Source organism: Anser cygnoides, chromosome 21, assembly GCF_040182565.1.
Source record: "Anser cygnoides isolate HZ-2024a breed goose chromosome 21, Taihu_goose_T2T_genome, whole genome shotgun sequence".
Taxonomy (NCBI): domain Eukaryota; kingdom Metazoa; phylum Chordata; class Aves; order Anseriformes; family Anatidae; genus Anser; species Anser cygnoides.
In genome coordinates this window covers 3,575,529-3,594,806 of record NC_089893.1, presented here as the reverse complement: position 1 = coordinate 3,594,806, position 19,278 = coordinate 3,575,529, and the positions used below count along the sequence as shown (strand labels likewise).

Below are 19,278 nucleotides of genomic sequence, written 5' to 3'. Positions count from 1 at the left end.
ATGTCTTCCAATTGCTGCAATCTCCAACCTTCTGGCTCTAATAATGTGTCTCCAGAGCGTGGTGACAAGGCCCCATCGGGCTGTTGGAGCCACACGAGCTCTCGTGCGTGACCTGATGGGGACGTGCTTTGGGTGAAGTGCCCATGCGGGGGGACCTGGATGCAGGGAGTGCTCTGAACCTCGCATCTGACGCATCCCAGCAGGGCCACATGGTGTAAAGGAGGGCTGGGCAGCTCCTGAGAGCTGCTCCTCGGCGTGTGTGCTGCCGGAGATCAGCCAGTCCCCGCGTCGCCTTTCCTGCATCTTCATCAGCCGGAGGGCTCCGGCATCGGCAGCACAGCTGGGCGAACAGCTGGGGTCTGCCTGCACACGCACTGGTGGCTGCGTGGAGGCTGCTTGGGGGACTCGGGAGACAAAGCAGAGGAAGGTCTGAAATGACAGCTCTGGGAGAGATGCCCAGATGTGTTTGTGCTGGAGGATGGTGCCATCCTCTGGCTGTCTCGCTGCTGGCAGGCTGCGTGTCCCGCCTGAGAATGGAGCCCCCAGGCCCTGCAAACCCGGGGCCTGACCCTCCCAGGGACAGAAAGCGGTCGCTGTGCCCAAGTCTTTGCAGGGTATCTTTAAAAAACACTCGGTGTGGTATAAAAATCAGGGCACAAAGGGCTCAAGGATATCGCTGTGGATGAGCATGCACGTTTCCTAAAAGAGGCCCCCTCTCCCTGTGGCTGGTTCTGCTAATCCATGCCTGGTAACTTTTATTTTGACCCAAGAAACCCCTTTTCACTATTTATTTATTAATTGTTTTCTTTTTGGGGAGGCTAGAGGATCTGAAATGCTCCTTGGAGGAAAGAAGGGCCTGTACTGCTGCTGCTGCACTCCCTCCCAGCAGGACGGGCAGCCTGCCAGCAGGACTGACAGATTGCTAGCAGGACAGACAGCCTGCCAGCAGGACTGACAGACTGCTAGTAGGACAGACAGCCTGCCCGCGGGACAGACAGCCTGCCTGCTCTGCCAAAGCAGCCCCAGTGGGTGTCTGACAGAGCAGCAGCAGCAGGAGGCCTCAGTCTAGAGGCAACGGCCTCAAGTTGCGCCAGGGGAGGTTTAGGTTGGGATTTAGGAGACATTTCTTCTCAGAAAGAGCGGTCAGGCATTGGGATGGGTTGCCCAGGGAGGTGGTGGAGTCACCGTCCCTGGGGGCGTTCAAGGAAGGGTTGGACGTGGTGCTTGGGGACATGGCTTAGTGGGTGACATCGGTGGGGATGGTTGGACCAGATGATCTTGGAGGTCTCTCCCAACCCTAATGACTCCATGATTTTGCGAGAAAACCAAGCCCGGGCCGCGGCGCCCTGAACCACTCAGCCCGCTGAGGGGCCGCGAAATGGCGGCCGCCTCCCTCCCGCCCCTGTGTTTGCAGAACCCCGCCCCCAGACGCCATTTCCGCAGCCGCCACGTCAGGGGCGCGGTCTCCATAACAACGCCGAGGACGCTGCGCATCTTTCGGCCCCCGGGCCCCGCTAGGCCCCGGCTCGGCCCGGCCCGACCCGGCTCGGCTCGGCTCGGCCCGGCCCGGCTCGGCTCGGCTCGGCTCGGCACCGCGCCGTCATGTTGGCCGGGCGGCAGGAGGAGGACTTCCAGCGCTTCCTGCGCCGCGTGGACGACATCAGTAAGCGGGGCCGGGCCGGAGGGGGCCGGGAGTCCCCGGGCAGGGCGCCGGGAGAAAAACTGGGTGGGGAAAAATGGGGCAGGAAGGGGGAAAAAGGGGAAAACTTTGCCCTGTGTCGAGGCCCTGCTGGTGCCGGAGTTGCTTTGTGACCAGAGGTGGCCATTGGTTCCTTTATCCCTTTATTGGTTTCTTCATCCCTTTGTTGGTTCCTTTATCCCGTTTTTAGCCAACTTACTTCAAGGCCTGAACTCTCCGGACCCAGCTGTGAAGGAAAATGCCATTGTGGAAACAGAGAAAAGGCTCCGTGAGCAGGAGGCTGGCAAGGAGGAAGAAAGCAAGACTACGGTGAACAGAACAGTCATCAACACGCGGGCTTCTGTAAGGGCTTTTCCCTTTAGAGTTGTAGCTGTATGCAGTTTAGGTGTTCTCAGCTAATACTAACTCACATACCTTGCCCAGTAGGAAAAAAAAAAAATGAACAATACATAAAAACCTCTTCTGAATGTAAACTTTTTTAAATTTTTTTCCCTAGCTATCTTATTGGGAATTAGTTGATGTCAAGTTGTCTTTGTCTTAAGGCTGCTAATGACACAAAGTACTTCCCATTTATTCAAGCTGGATGAAAGTATTGGGTTGCTAAAACTTGTAACTTTTACTTGCACTTCAGGGCTTTGAGCTGTATAAGTTAAACCAGTTGAAGACACAAGAGTCTTTTTGCTAAGTTCATTAAGCTCTGATTCATGTGGGAGGTCTGGATTTCAGTGACCTGCCTCATTAATGATGCGTATGGAAGCTTTCTGGTAATGCTGGAAGAAATTAAGCCTGTCCTTGCCATCTCTCGGTAAAGCGTCAAACTGACATTCGTAATGTGTCAGTCCAGGTATTTCAGAGCCCTTGTAGCTTTGAGCAACTTAACCACGTGTTCCTTTGTTGTTTCACTGAAGCATCTGTGTGTGTACATGTGTGTGCTGTATTTCTCTTTTTTAGGACGTGCCAACTGCAGAGGCAATGAACCCAGGTAGGACAGTGTTCCCTCTAGCATTTAGCAGCTCTTCCATCTGTTTTAGCAGAAATGGAGTGAGGATTGCTCTTCATGCAAGACCGAATTCCACTCCCACTAAAATCCAAGCTAACTTTTCTTTAGAATTCAGTCACATCTAGAAATCTACCAGTATGGTTGCATTCGTTCATAAGTAGGAAGTTTGTTGGTGTAGTTTGTCATCATATTCTGGCCTCATGTACAAAGCTGGTATTCTGAATTTGAAAAGAAACAAGCTTATATCTAGACATGAGCTATTTTGTGGCAAGTATGCAAATCCTGAAAGGTAAGATGGTCTTTTTGTGTAGTAGTGTGACATTCACGTTGCAGTTTAACTTTTGAAATATCCCCTTAAGATTCCCTATGTAGAGAAATGACGAAGAAATCCCCTAGAAATGACTTCTTTCTCATCTACAGATTGATTTTAATAATGCAATTATTTTTATTTTTGTAACTAAAATGCCACCAACTTTTCTGTCTCAAAGATGGCTTTCTGGCAGCTTTGGAAAAAGATGCAAGAGAACGAGCTAAACGAAGGAAAAGAAATGAACGTTTAGCGAATGGTAAGTGCTAAAGGCTTTTCAAGCTAAAGCCTTCAGAAACTACCTAGCAGGAACTGGGATGATTTTAGTGTCTGTTGTGGTACTCTGTTAATGCGATTCTTAGGTACACTGAGGCAATGATTTGCTTTTCTGAGACAGTGGTCTTGTGGACATTGCCGATTAGCAGGATATAACAGGGTTATATACTTCATATAGCGTTGCAGGCTATTCTCCATAATCCCTTTCTTATATTAAGGGTTTGGGATGGAGGGAGAAGGTTTCAGTGCTTAAAAGATGGGCTGGGCAAAGACGCTCAGTTTCCTCTTTGAAAGAGGGCTGGGCACCCTGTGCACTGAAGAGCTCAGAGGTCCCTTGCACATAATGACTAACAAAGATAGCTGCAGTGGAGCTGGACTGGAATTTTGATGATTATTCCAACAGGAGAATATGGCTTGTTTCCTCAGTCACCGTTTAGGGACAAAAATAAATGCCAAAATGTTATTCTGAATGCATACGTGTTGTTATACAGCTCTGAAAGAGAAAGGAAACGATGCCTTCAGGAAAGGAGACTATGACACAGCCATTCAGAGATACACTGAAGGTCTGGAAAAACTGAAAGACAAGCAGGAGCTCTATACCAACAGAGCACAGGTGAGCACGTGAAAGTGAGCTACCAGTGTACTGTTTTCAGTATTACATTGCCAGGATAGAATCCAAAAAGGATTTTTCTGTTACTTAAGTGAATTTCATAGAAGGTAATATGCCGCCTTATAGAGAGGCTTAAAGTGCAGTGCAAGCAGTTTTTCGTGGCCATTCTCCGCTTCCAGGAATTAGTGAGTTCTGCTTTGCTGCAATACTACCAACGGTAAATTCTTCTGTGGCTACAAGTTAACAGCAAGGCAGTACAGACTGAAGTTTTTAATCTTTTTACACACTTGATGAAAGACTTGCACAAAGAAGATGATTAGAGCTGTAAACTCTTTCCTCTTAATTAAGGTACTTGATGCTCCCAGGAACCTTCCCTTTGGCAGGGGCAAGTCCTTGGGGAGGTATTCATGCCTCCTCCTTCCTGCTCCCCCCAGAATAAATGGGGGGAAAAATCATTATGGAGTATAGTTTTGTTTAAATGCATTACCTTTTTCCTTTTTTTTAGGGGTCACTTTTATAATTGTAGAATGTTAACATTTACTTTGCATTCTCTTAGTGCCTGGTCTAATCCATATGTATCATTTAAATTTTGTTTTATTACATGTATTCTAAATTACAAACTCCAGTGAAAAGGAAAAGAAATTCAAAAACAGCTAGCAATTACCCTGCAAAATCAATAGCTAGGCATATCAACAATGTAATTTTTTTTAGTTAGCTAATGTTCGTGCAATAGTTTTTGGAAATCATTTGACGTATTCTAATTCTGCTCTCTGGGTTTTCTTGGTCATATTTCAGGCCTACCTGAAAATGCATGAATATGAAAAAGCCATTGGTGATTGCGAATGGGCATTGAAGGTAAGTTCAGCAGTCTGTATTTTATGATCAGGTTAAATGCTCTTGGAGGAAGGATGTGTGTATAGCTGATGATACGGAGACAACTTGCTAATGGAAATGGAAGTATGTGGTGGTGTTGCACAGACTTCTGCATCCTGAGTTAACCTGAATGCTGTAAGGCAGTTTATATTTCAGCGCTACCTGTATGCGGAACTTTCTTAGCTCTTAAGAACTTGTCATTTAAAAAAAAGTAACAATAAACTATAACTATGCACTTTGGCAAGCAATACCTTGCCCATCCTTCAGAAACGGAAAAAGTGAGTCTTTAAGCTCACAAAGAGCAAGTATTGATGTCAGGTGGAAAGGTGAATATTACATAAAATGCCAAATAGCTGAATCCAAATTGAGTTGTGTTACACCAGTGATGCCCATGGATGCCCATGAGTACAATGCGATTAACAGATTATTAATATTACTGGCAGCATCATTTAAAGAAATCACTACTCTTGACACATAATTGAGCTGCAAAAGGTCACCTGGATTGTTAGTTTTGACTTAGATGTTTCAACAATTAGATTTATTTATCTGTGTACAGCTAATGGAAATTACTACTCATTTCATTCATGGTAGAATTCATAAAAACACGTCTGGAAGTTCTGTTATTATACAAGTTCTGTGATTACAGACTTACTGATGCAGGCCTTAACATTACCTAACTTGTTCTGGGTAAGTTTTTCTGGGAAGGATATTAGCACTAGCGGCTTTCAGCATTTAACCAGACCAAAGCTTGTGTTCCTTGCATGCAGAAGAGAAGTTAGTACCGGGGGGTACTAATTCAGCATATAAACTTTAGATGTCTCTAGTAGATCATAGAATCACGTAGGTTGGAAAAGGCCTTTAAGATCATCAAGTCCAACATTTAGCTATTAATTAGAAATCTGAAAAAGTATTTAACATCTCAAGTTTCTAAATACTTTACGAATAATTCCTTTTTAACACAGTGCAGTGAAAAATGTATTAAAGCCTATTTTCTAATGGGGAAAGCTCACCTGGCCCTTAAGCACTACAGTGAGGTAAGTTGACTAAATCTTGTGGCTGTGAGACCGTGCTTCAGTTTGATTTTGGTGTGACATTGTGAGTGAGAGGGACTAATTTGTGGTCTTGTGCATTGGACAAAAAAAATAGGGTTCAAAAACTAACAAAGAGCCTAGCTGAGGAAACCTTTCAGAAATGATTCTAATAGAAATAGCTATAGAGGATGGACCATAGAAGTCTATACAAGTCCACTGTGAGAGTGTTGTTGGCAGTTTGGTCTGTGAAGAAAGTTCTTGCTATCCTAAGCCTATTGATGTGTTTAATTCCAAGCATGCTAACAAGACACACAAGTTGAATCCCAGATGATAGTTAGAGTTCGTGCAATGATAGTTAGAGTTCGTGCAATTTTCGTTTTATGCCTTATTTGCTGTTTTGTCACTGGAACTTGTTGTTGTGTTCCCAGGTTTGTACTTAACTTTTTTCCTTCTAATTTGGAATAGCAGGCTATTGCTCTTTCAGATCTAGGGACTGATAATAATATTTATCTCACACTTTTGGTTAAAAAAAAAAGTTTTGATTTGCCTTGCTTCATAAATCTTGTTCTTCAGACTTTCTAAGTACTGTAGCCCAAAAACTTTTGAGCTTAAACAGCATGATTCTGACTAGGATTTTTTTTTATCATCTTGCCATTTTTATCATAAGTTAAGAGCCTATTTCTTTTCTGAGTTAAGTCTAGGCATTGTTACCAGAAGATCTTACAAATTGATCCCCAAAAGGAAAGTTTGTTCAAAGGTAAGAAATATAAATTTTTATACTGTTGACTCTTGTTTTCTGATCAAAAACCAACTTGCTTTGTTTTCTTTTGGTTTCCAAGATTGTATAAATGAGGTGAACTTGGAGGAAAAAAGAATGAAAGAAGAAGACAGAGCAATGAAGGAATTTCTGTCCGGAAAACTTGAGGCTCTGTCAGTAAAAGAATTGCTGCAGAAACTTGACAGGCCTGACCGGAATATCCTCTTCTATACAGGAGGGATCAGAGCTCTGACAGGAGCCGTGAAAGACTGTGAGTACTTGTTGCAAAGGTGGTTGGTCATGGGAGTTGTAATCCAACTAGATGAATACAACTGGAGTAGTTTTTAAAGGAACAAAAGCACTGTTCCTCTGAAAAAATAAAATCAATATTGTTTGATATTTCAAAATTTATGGTCAGTAGATTTTTTTATTTTTTTGAATAACTAAACTGATACTGTAGCAGAGCTGTTGAGACTTCCTTAAGTATTTGGGTCATTTAAGAGGTATTTAATTTTATGTTTTTTTAAGTAGGTAATTCTCGGTTAAAGTATATGGATTTTCAAAGCTATTCTCATTTTTAAGCCATCCTAAAAAGCCTTTAATGTGAAGTCTATCATTTTTTTACAGCACCAGGCATGAATTAGAGTAGTCTTTAGCTTCAAAGCAGTTTCTACTTTAAGTATTTTGTTGAAGATTTTGCCTTCTTTTCATGATGCAAACATTCTTTCCCCAAAGCTGTTGATCCAGTGACCTTTTCCTTCAACATTGTATTACAGAAGAGCAGGTGTCTGCCTTCACAATGATGCATCAGCCAGATGGCTCACAGAGCTGACTTGTTTATCTCTGATTTTTTTTCAGGCACTGAGCAAACTTTATTTAGAACAAACAATGGATTCAGTATCATCAATGACAACGAGGTCGTAAGACGGTAAGAGCTCTCCAAAAGAGAACAGTAGCATGTTACAGCATAAGGAAATGAAAATACTGTTTTCAAGAAACACAATCACCTCATGAAATGCAGATGAAATGATCACATAATAATGGAATAACTGATTTTAATGTCTGAATAGACTGGCTTATATCTGACTCAAACAAATAGTGCTCTCTTAGATGCAGTGGACAGAATTCCTGAGTTCCTGCTTCTGTCTGTGATCTCCTATTTCTGCAGTTACCCTATCTTTAGTGGTGAGAGCAATTTTGTAAAAGCTTTCCATAAAAGAACATCTGATGTAAGAAGTTAGTTGCTTTAAGTATGCTGGCTGGACTCCGTGGTGCTAGTAATTGATGTAGGTAAATAGCCTCAGCTCTATAATGTAACCTGTGAAACTCTTCACTCCTGTAATCAAGGAAGAGGATTCTCTTTGGAGACCTGTATCTTCTGCTGCTGTATTTTCTTGGCAGCCATTACACCGTGTTTTGGTAAATAAGAAACACGTCTGACTAATACCTATCTAAATTGCTTTCTAATCTTTGCCTCATAAGGAATCTCCTGTCTGAATGTATATCTGAGTCAGTTCCAGACAGATGATGGAAACAAATAATAGTTCTGCAGAAGTTGTGATCTGAAAATTTTGCACAGCCAAGTTGGTTCAGAGCAGCATGATCTGGTTAAACAAGGCACGAGAGCTATTCTTCTCCTGAGGCATAATTCCAAATTTGCACCAAGCTGGTATGCCCTGGCTAGCCACAACTTTGTCAGTGCAGAACTGAATTTATTACTTGTGGTTTACAATGATCGTGTAGGGTCTGTGTGTGTTGAGGATCATGTAGAGCTAGTAGTTCATAAATCTGGCCTCAGAAGAGGTCCCGGGGAAAACAAGTGTGGGAGTCCTAAGAATGTTTAACTAATAAGCTGGTATTGGGGCTTATAAGCTGAAGTGTTCGTTTGGCAGAGCCTCATCTCTGCGAGGCTTTGCTGAGTTCTCCTAGCCAAAGAGCTAACCCTAATTGTTTCATCTGTCCTTAGTTCTTTTTACAAGCTCACGTTTCTAATTTAGGGGCTTCTGTGCAGAGAGAAAAAACATGGCTGAAGTGGATTTGTCTGTTTCTCTTCTCTTCCTTTGGCAAGCTGTCTGCGCCGGGAATGGTAAAACGGTGTAACCGACATTAATCATTGTTAATGTACTGTTAATATGGCACTTGCTGTGTCTAAAATGGTTGTTTGGCATGAACATCACTTTCCCAGAGCACTTGGGTCTAGACCTTATTGTAAACAAAGATTTAAAGGTCAAACACGAGTGCTGGGTGTATGCTGCTAACAGCAGCCACAGCGGTGGTGCTTCTGTCTATCGTGAGATGAAACTTACAGGCTATTTCTATGAACGTTTTAAATCTACTGAAGGGGCAGAAAGTAAATTCCCTGTGATTATTGCTGGCTCTTAAGACAATACCACTTCTATGATTTTATCTTTTTTAAGCAGTTATACCACTGAAAAACAGGGCTGTGTAGAAATAGTGTTAGGGAAGGGTGAATTCCTTTGTCATTCACAGTAAGCAGTGACCGGTTAGGTAGCCTTAGCCTCTATTTCTATGAAGTCTATAGGCAGCCCAGAAATGGGCTGGGGTAGCGAAGTGTCCACTGGTGTGGCAAGACTGCCACTCGAGGACAATACAGAAAGTTTGGTATCTGCACCTAGGCTGGGGTACAGCTGATGCCCAAGAGAATATTCATGCAGCATGGTAGGAGGAAAACTTGCTTTATATTCTTATCAGTAGCTAAAAGAAAGTAACAGACTCCTGTGCAGCTACGTATGTTCGCCTGGTGGGGCAGTGTGCTATTGCGCCTGAACAGCCTGGCTGCTAGCAGTTTGCAGGCGGCTGACAAAGTGGATCTGTTGAGAGGAGCACTTTGTGCTCACGGTTCTGGTGTCTGTTCCTTTGAAGCAACGTATGGTGCCTGAGAAGCTAACATGTAGCTTGTGAGAGTAGAAATTCCAACACTTGTGTGTGTGATGAAGTGATGAAGCTGAGAGCAGATTAGTGAGTTCTACTTTACCATTGCTCTGCAGGAATGTTATGCAAGGTGAACACGTCAGAGTGAATGAGCACGTTAGTGGATGAAATAAAGATACTAAACCGGTTAAATCAGCACCTAGAGAGAAAGAAGTATCAAATAATGGGGATTTCATCATGTGTGACATTGCTCTGAGATGTGTTCTGATTTCAGAAGAAAATCAACGGCTTCTATTGACTCACCCTGATGTAAATGCACAGCTGTCAAAACTACTTGCTTCTGGTGCATCGGAGATCCAAAAGGAGACATTGGCACTAATCATGCTCTACTCGGAGAATGAGAATGGGAGGAGATTGTTGGTCAGGCATCAGGACCTATCCAGGTAGTTAATGCAACTAAAATTCAGCAAAGCTTGCTTAATCCCTGGGTTCAGAGATCCTGAACTCGTTCCACTAGCACCACATTGAGCAATAAATGTCAGACTTCTTGAAAGGAATATAATGATATTGAGGGCTCTGCCCTAGAGGGCTAGGCCTAGTTGAGCAAAAGTGGAAGTTAGGCATATGGAGAAAGCAACTTCAGTAGACTTTATACTTGCAGAGGCCTCTGCAACTAAGTAGAAAGGGCTTATTTCTGAGGACAGTAACGTAATTTTGAGGCATAGTTACCTTTTTTTAAACCCACAAGTGTGTGTTTGTCTAGCACTCCAGCAAGAGCTTACATTGCTGTCTCTTAATAGCTCATGGTTTCAAGCTGCGAATCGCTCCTCATCTGGTAATTGGCATTTATGATTATTCAGTGTTGCCATGACTCACTGAGTGGAGAAAGAAACAGTCTATTACCTCTATGCTATTGTCCTGCTATTTTATTCTAGAGTTAAGCAGAGGAGAAATTTTAATGTACTGGTTTGCACTAAATGGTTTAAAGAGACGGGTGAACAGAAAATATTCTCCAACAGATGTACACACTTCACTGTATTATATACAACATTAATCACAAGACCTTTTTCCTTGCAAGAAAGGCTAAAGAAATGAGCCATGTCTAAGGGGAAGCTTAAAAGAGGCAAATAATATTACTTCGCCTTGGAATATCAGGAGTCTGAAAACTTCAGGCAGCTTCTGAAAGAGATCCTGGGATTGACTGCTATAAAAGAGTTAGGATGTTCAGGAGCTAATTGATAACTATAGGTTCTCTTACCAAACTACGAAGTTGGAGAAGAGCAGCAGGGAATTTAAGCTCACCAGAGGAGCACGTGGAAATGCCAGCACGTCTGCAAAGGTGCTTATTGTGGGGCAGAGGTTATGGGTTTGCAGTCCTGTAAATTCCATGCAGCTCCAAATCACATAGCAGCAAGCATGCTGTTCCAAAAGCTCAAAAGGTGACTGGTAGGATGTTTTTATTCAGGCAGGAGATTAATCTTTCTTTGCTACTATAAAGTTTGTAAGTTAACACCTTCTGACCCATACGCGCGCACTCACAGGCTGTTGGGTTTGCTCAGCATGTCCTTTTAAGCCATGCAATCGTCACTGACGTTCCCTGTGAGCCTTTACAATCTGCGGAAGCTGTTCAGTACTAGGCTATGCTGACAGTGTTCTCCGCCCTGACTATTACCTTCTACTTGTCCATCTCGAAGATGTTTGTCAGTGGCAAAGCAGCTAGGCTTCAAATGTCTTGTGAAGCTTAGATGCTGATAAAGTGTTCTGATGCTGATGGAACATGGTATTTGTGGTTGTGCAAAGAGGTATGACCTTGCGAGAGAATATAGTGCCAAAATCCTAGGGGCAGTTAGGTGACTGAATGTATTTGTAGGGCCTAGTACGTGAAACTTGGGCAAAATCTAGTGAGCTCAAGGAGAGTAGCTCGTAAGATTATAAACTGTGTTGGTACACTTAAAATAAAATTTTGATCTTTAATTATTAAGGCAGAGCTGATGTAAGTTTTGTTGGTTTTGTTTTGTTTGTTTTTTAATAACAGATGGCTGCAGATCTTGGTGATGTTCGTCAAAAACACTGATGCCAGAGCTAGCAGTGCCATGAATATACTGTCTGATTTAACTCAAGAGGAGAAGTAACTTGCATTTCTTCATTTTGATAAGTTGTGCTTTGAAATGTACTAAATGACCTATTGATAGAGGCTGTTGGTCTTTGCTGCACGGGTACATTGTTGACTTATTTTACCTTCTCTGGATGTTGCTGTTTTGTTGCCTTTCTGTGTAACTTTGGTCTAAAGCTCTAAGTGTCCAAATATGGCTTTCTTTATCCCCAACAGGTTCAAAACCCAGTGTCGCATCATGTTTTCCACAGGTGTTTTACCTTTATTCACCCAGTTCCTGGTACGAAAAGTCTCAGTTTCTATATCTCTGGTTTATTCTCCTGTACCACATCTCATGACTCCTTCCAGTTTTATAGCCAGATGCTCATAGACAGAACTCCTCTGTGGCAGGACTACAGTAGTTACATTTCGAGTTCTGTAGGCGTAATAAATCCAATTTTGTCATACGCTTCCCTCAGGAAAATGCTCTGTCTTCAATATTTAGTGCTTGGTTTCTACATGTTGCTGTTTCTACATGTTGCATATTCAGTGAAAGCTCTAGACTTGGCTGCAGGTTCCCGCTGGTAATCTGTCAGGCGATGATTTCACCCCTCAGCTTTGTTTTACTCTTTTCGTAATGAGACTTTAATCCACTGTCACTAACTAAATAGATCTTGGATAGTGGCTTATTCTGTATTCTCCTAAGAAGAGATCAGGGTAAAAAGATCACATTAGGCTACAAGTAAAAGATGTTGGGTTGTTCAGATCCCTTCTCTGGTTATCATTTATTTAAACTATACAAACTTAAAATACTGTTGACACATAAATTCATCCTCAGGAAGAAGGAAGTTGACAGGGGAGACGGGTTCTGTTGCAGAAGAGCAGGTGCAGCTGGAAAGTAAACATTTCCACTTTGCTCAGAAATTTCCACTTCTCCAGCTGAGCACCAAGAAAATGCAGTAATTATACCATTTTTATATGGCTTATTGCTCTCTCCTTTTGAACGGAACTTCCTAGAATTGCAACTGAAGCAGAGGTTGTTCTGTTCGGTGGCCCAAGTAAGAGGTTCGAGGTTAGAGGCTACATTCCCAGTTCGAGGTTAGGGGCTACAGAAGCCAGTCACTTTTTCCTGAGACGTAGGACTGTCAGAGCTTCAGCGGGAGATTAGCTGTGAAAATGGGGTTGATTTGCAAATTTTGTGCAGTTTGGCTTTAGTACCGGCAAGAAAGATTTGGGAATCCCAGACAGGGGGGTAAGCAAACAACATACAGGTATTCCTGTCATGTGTTCTTAATTTCTTACACTACTCTTCTGTTTTCTCTTTTTAGACCTCTGCCAAGATGGTGAACCAGGCAGCCCTTGCCCAATGCATTGGCATCATGGGGAATCTGTGTGCAGATGCAGTCATCCGAATGCAGATGGCTGAGAGCAAAGAGTGCTGGCAAGCCTGCATAAAGCTTGTGGTAAGGAGACTTGATGGCTCCCTACAACAGTGTTTTCAACCCTATTGGTTTGGAAAATGGCACTTGTGTGATCTTGGTGACTTGGGTTTGCTTGCCTCCCGTAGTAGCCCTGGACCCTTGACTGATATCCTTTAAATCTGATAGCATGATAGGAAGTCTCAAAGCAGTCTGTTGTTCACCTCAGTTGTGGCTCAATAGATGGACAGAGGAGAATGACTGGTCCTTAACTGTAGGCAGCCCCTTTCAGGATGAGGATGCAATATGAACTCAGTCCTCAGGAACTGAAGAATTCAGGGGTTGGGAAAGGATCTTGTTAACTTCCTACACATCATAAGTTTCAAAGCGAAACATGCACGTGAACAAATCCATATCAAAAAGGTGTCGTTGTCACTGGTGCTGACAGAACTTTTTCTTCCCTGGAGTTTTTGGTGCATCGGGGAACACTGGTCACTAGGTGAGCACACAGAAGTCTGAGGAAGCCCCCATTTGGAACCTCTGAATTGACTGCACTTTTCTCTCCTTCGTGCATAGGATGAGTACTTTGATGTGAACACTCCCAAGTATCAGGAATGTTTGTTTGCGGTGCTGGGCCTAATGATGAACTTACTGCTTGAATCAAATGCGATCATCCAGGTATGCAAGATCTGTGAATGTTCTTCAGTAGCTTTCTTGTTATGATCACTTTCTTGGAGATTCAGAGGTGTTTGAGCAGTTGGAGCATCTTCCTCCCTTGTCCCTGTAAATGGGCCTGATGCGAGTCTCTGAAGCTATACAGGAACATTCCAACAGGGTGCTGAACTGTTAGTAACACAGAGCCGTGGGTGCCCTAATCTCCCCTGGATTCTCTCGTGTAGAGTAATTTGTCTATTAACCTGTTCCTGCTTTAATGCTTTCCGGCAATCGGCTGTTCCTGAGTTCTTGACACTGTTTTTCAGTGCCTTGCTGTGGACATAAGTGGCAGATGCATGTCTCTCCTCGGGGATAAGGATGGAAGAATTGTGACTGTAAGTAGATATCTGTAGACTAAGAAGAGGTTGACAGATGATCTGTCCTGAACACTCCTGTGCAAACTACTGCCCTGTGCAACTCTTGTGGAAGCCTGTACTTCAGGCTTTAAAGCCTACAATGAGATTTGAGTATTGTTATTACTAACGAAATAATATACCACTTAAATTATTTGGGTTTTGGTACGCCATTTAGTGCAAGAGTTTTCAGCGTTCCCTTGAAATCTGTTGAATAGAAGCTTATACAAAAGATTTCATCCTTAGGCTCGTTTTCAGTATAAAGCATTAAATCAATGGAGATGCAAAGGAGCAAGAACAATTTGGGTGTTTAACAGCTGTTTCTTTTTACAATTCCTCTATGTGAATCATTCCTAGGAGGCTGTACTCCTATTAATGGTGTGTAACTCCCACAGATAGCAATTATTCAAGGCAAATGGGTAGAAGCAGATGTGGTCTCAGCTGGGAGTCGGTTCACCTCTCTGAACTAACATGAACTGTTCTGATCTGTTTTATTTGCAATTACTTTGACTCAATGCCAGCAGTGCTGGGCTGGTTTCTACTAGGTATTTGTTTCAATAAATAAGTATGCTGGGAGTTGTCCCGATCTTGGTTTGGTCTCACCTCTCTCTACACTGAATCTTTAGAAACTGTGCTGAGCTGAGTTTCCAGTAAGCAAAAATAAAGCCATGTCCTGAATGTTCCTAATATTTCTGTAAACTTCTACTTTTATTGCTTTAATTACTTTGCTTTTATTCAACAATTTGCAGAAAGAAAATAATGTGAAAATTCCTTAAATAAAATTTTCTGTATAAATAAATTACTTTTTTTTTCCTCCCACACTGTTCTTGCTAAGAGAGCCATTGGAGTGTTAAGTCGTGTCCTGCCGGCATCCTCTTTGGCAGTAGAAGCAGTAGTGAAAGAAGGGGTGGTGAAGAAAATGATCAAATTCTTGAAGGTAAATTATGTCAACTGACTTCGCTTTAATTGTGTTATTATAGTCCCTGAAGAAAACTGTAGTTGCCCCTGTGTTTAGCCTTCTTTTTTAAGGAAAAAGACCCGTGCAGTCACTCTGACTGCACGAATTTCACCTATGTTGTCCATTGTATCAGGGTAATGGTGGTCTCAAGTACAGTTTTAAGGAGTTTTGAGCCTAGGCTTCTGCCTTGTAGTCTGTAGCCCAAATTTTTCAGTGGTTTACGTATGAGCCAGTTGTCTCTACCTGTGTACAACTGTGCTTGCAGGGATGTGCAAATTTAAGAATCTGCTACTGCAGGCTCAGTTGGAGGATTCAAGCTTAAAATAGGAGTGGTCAAATTTGGACCACCGAAAGTCAATGGAACCCTTTACCCTGATTACCAGTGAGTGTTGAATCGAGCCAGGGAGGAATTTATCCCTAAATATATACATATATGAATCTGTAGACACTGTTTTGCTGTATGTCTGTATATTTAGTGGAATGTATATCCTCCCAGGCTGGTGTAGATGCCACAGTCCTGCTATCCAGTGGATAAAATAAGTCTAGAAAAAGGCTGTGGTGTTCAGTTTAGCTCTTGTAAGTAACCAGCATCAGAGGAGTTGTTAATTTGAAAGGAATTAGGCTCCAGAGATTCAAGGAATTGTGTGTGCGTGTTGTTGGCAGGGAAGAGATGGTTCTTGTCCTAGTTTTCAGCATCTGTTCGTCTTGAGATACCTACTCTACAAATGTCTTAATTTTGTATTTGGGTTTAGGCGTAAGGAATAACTGTATCCATGGTACCTAAGCTATTCTGTAACCTTGAGCAAGTTGGGGCATGAACTGTATGGTTGTTAGTGTACACTTTATTCTAATCAAAATCTAGGCTGGAGGACAGATCACATCCAATTACGCTATAAAGACTCTTTCCATCTGCACAAGAAGTAACAAACAAGCTCAAGAAGAGGTGGTGAAGTCAGATAAAAGTAAGTGACAACTTCATTAATTGGAGACTGAATGCAGAGATGAAATCTCAGCATCATCCAATGACTTTCTTCCCTAGAACAGAACTGAACACTTCTACTCTTGCAAGACTTTAGTGATGTTTTCTGAATAACAAAGCCTGACATAATGCTTAATGAGCCTTAGCTCTGTGTGTGGATGGAAACATGCACGTCAGATAATGAGCCTGATGTAGACAAACTGTGCTTTACTTTTGTAAAATAGCTTGCTATACATTTTCAGGGCCAGAAATCTGTATCTTTGAAAACAGTACTTGTAAAGTTTAACTGAGTTGGGTCATATTTCCAGATGTTAGTGGCTAAAACAAGCAACTTCATTCAGACATCTGATTTCAAGAGGTTGAAGTTGTTTAGAGTTTGCTATTAAAAGGAAATGGCAGTGGAGATGGAATGATGCTATCAGACAGGTAGGTGTCTTGGAGTATTTTTGAGTTACTAATATTTGCTCTAGTTGTATGGTATAATACTGCCTGAATGGCTTTGAAATCCAGGTTCAACTAATGCTTATGCAATTACAACTGAGAATACCTAGGTGATATCTAAATGGTTGAACCTGTCAAGAAATTGTCAGCTCGTGTAGTTCAACTTGAACCCTAAGGATTTATCCTCATTAAAAGTCTCTCAGAGCACCGTCTTCCTTTTGTAGACCCTAAATTAGTTTCACTGTCATATACAGATGTAGCTTACATTACCTCAGATTAGCGATAGCAATTCTCTTTGCTTTTGCCAAAACCCTGGATATTCATCTTTTGAAAAGTCACTATTTTTGTCATCTCAGTTTGCCAACCCAGACGTTGCTCTGCTGCTAGGAGCCTGTTGAAATCAAGCTATAAAGCCTATGACATGAAATGATGTTCTAGCTGGGCCAGTTAGTTCGCCTTCACTGGCCCGTGCTGGTACCACTGTGGCAGTCTGAAGCAGCCCTCCCTTTTCAGAAGGTATTTTTGCAGCAGAAAAGTGAAGAAGCATAATGTGATTAGGAAGAACAGATGGGGACAGGAAAGGAAATAAAATCAAACTTATGTAACCCCAAGGAGACTTCATGCATGTGAAGGCCATGGGTGTATCTTATTTTGAAAGCAGCCTCTTTCTAGATTCTATGGCCTGAGGAGATGGGGCTGCTGTTCACAGATGCCAGCAGCAGCTGCTCTACAGCTCTGTGTCGGGAGTATAGCCCAAATAGTCTGCTGCTGTACGTTAGTGTAGGTTGCAGAAGTACATGGAGCTGAGCTGCTCTGTGTTAGCTAAGCATACATTTATACACACACACACACAGCATTTTTATGTCCCTTTTCCTTTTTTTCCCAGCTGCTCTTTCCACAATCTCAGCCCTGTTCTTGGTTTGCTGGTATGGTAGGGTGAGAGGGGTTGCTTTTTCAAGTTCAGTGCAATATCCCTTAGCAAGCAACAAAGGTGGCATGTTCAGTTTCAGGGGAAAACTTAACAAATGGAGAGTAGAGTGTAGATTGAGTTTTGTGAGAAAAATATCTGGGTAGGTGAAGCAGGACTGGACCTGAAGGTGAAGCGTACTGGACCGTGAACCTTGCTAAGAAATTCCCTTGTTCTTCCAAGTTTTCTAGAAAAAAAAAAATGTAGAAAAATACACTCCATGGAACAATGCCTGCCCTCTAGTGTAGGTAAAGGCAACAGAAAATATCAATGCTATTTGAACAAGTCTGTACTTCTTGTACAAGCAATCTGTTGCTCACAGGGTTCAGCGTGCTGTTGAAGCTCTTGGAATCAGAGAATGAAGTCATTGTGGGAAATGCTGCTTTCTGCCTTGGCCAGTGCCTTGTAGTTCCTGGAGCAGCGACATCCTTACTGAATTCCAATGTTGTGATGACTTTGTTGAAACATGCTGGTGGTGACGCTACGAGAACTTCAGTGCAGGAGAATGCTGCAATTGCGCTGGGGAAGCTGTGTGTCGCTGAACCAAGGTATTCAAAAAAAAAAAAAAACCAAAAAACCACTATTCTTCTCCTGCACTGTTCACTTGTTACTAGTTGATAATTCTTAAACTGATATGGGAACTTATTTGGGAACTAGAGTCTGGTGCGGGGAAAAATGAGGAAATCTAGTAACACCAAAACAGCATAAGTCAATTCCATTCATAGACCTGGCAGGTACAGAGCCGATGAGCAGTTTAACTATTCTGTGAAATGTATCACTCTTCCTCCAATGGAATTTCCATTTGTGGTACTGTCCACACAGCTTTGCTTTAGGATTTCTGTGTTCTTAGTTGTCCTATGTAAGTTGTTTCTTGGAGTTCATTTTGCATTGTTTGTTGTTGCTTCTGCTGGAAGAATGGGAGAAGTGATGCTCTCTTTGTAGAGGTCAGAGAAATAAACGCAAAACAAAAGTATGTCAGCAAAGAATGCCTGTGCTGCTGCCTACCAAGAGTGTGCCGAGTCCTAGCTAGCTGCAAACTGTCAGTTGGACACCGAGCTGCATTCTGGTAGAACTGAATTCCAGCATGTTTCCTACTCCTGCAGAACCACTGCAGAAAGCAAAGGATAACGTTTAGGTTCTGGAAGTTCAAGGACCTTGCTCCTGCTGGAGCTCTCAGATGAGCAATAGCTAAACTATCTGCTCTGAGATTTGCAAAACACTCGCAAGAATGAAAGGGAAAGACCTTGTTTAGTTGGTTCTGTTAATTTGGAATTTCACCTATTTGAACAATTGTCAAGTATTATTTAGAACTTCTGTTTTCCTTTTTTTTTTTTTTGTGAGGAATAATAATTTAGAAACACTTTGCCCTGTTACTTCAAATTTAGCATCAAACATACCGGATGGTTTGGTCATGGGGTACAGCAGAGCAGTGGTAGCTTAAAACTCTTGTTAGTCACCTCATATCTCTGAGCAACTTTTCTGTTGTCTTTTCAGGCATATCGTTCAACTGCGTGAACTCAATGGCATGGCCATCCTGAACTCCTCTATGAAATATGTACATAGCATCTGATGTCCTCAAGAAAGTTTTTGTATAAGCTGTTTAATAGCCCTTGCTGTTGAATATCTTCTTTTCCTAATAAAACTAACTCAAAGCAGATAACCTGTTCAACCACTTTTCAGAAGTGTGTGCTCATCCTACAAAGAAGCCAGTGAAACAACATCAATGTAAATATCAAGAGAAAGAAGTTAATTTATTATCTAAGCTTACAAAAATAACAGTTCTGCTAAGCTTGTATTTACCTTAATAAATGATGTCACCCTTTCTTAGCGGCAAGTTCCTTGCTGTTTAATTATTGAGCAATGGGTCATCTACTCTACTTTCTAGTTGGTGACAGAACCCAATGTTTAGAA

At 42.2% G+C, this 19,278-nt stretch overlaps 1 protein-coding gene across 2 annotated transcripts; it reads left to right on the top strand.

The window, feature by feature from the left end:
* The first annotated feature begins 1,504 nt into the window (after positions 1–1,504).
* On the top strand, positions 1,505–19,194 carry TTC12 (tetratricopeptide repeat domain 12). 2 transcript variants are annotated; one of them, XM_048063490.2, is made up of 21 exons: positions 1,505–1,663; positions 1,890–2,041; positions 2,651–2,681; positions 3,188–3,265; positions 3,774–3,895; positions 4,688–4,747; positions 5,728–5,799; positions 6,493–6,553; positions 6,636–6,824; positions 7,412–7,481; positions 8,551–8,639; positions 9,723–9,888; positions 11,481–11,573; positions 11,775–11,838; positions 12,866–13,000; positions 13,532–13,633; positions 13,936–14,004; positions 14,858–14,959; positions 15,843–15,942; positions 17,690–17,915; positions 18,862–19,194. In XM_048063490.2, exons 1-21 carry the CDS (start codon positions 1,603–1,605, stop codon positions 18,935–18,937), a joined length of 2,118 nt encoding a protein of 705 aa, XP_047919447.2. In that variant the 5' UTR covers positions 1,505–1,602; the 3' UTR covers positions 18,938–19,194. The 2 variants fall into 2 exon arrangements, with proteins under 2 accessions (XP_047919447.2, XP_013042658.3); XM_013187204.3 differs by having other exon boundaries at positions 9,720–9,888.
* The last annotated feature ends 84 nt before the right edge of the window (positions 19,195–19,278 follow it).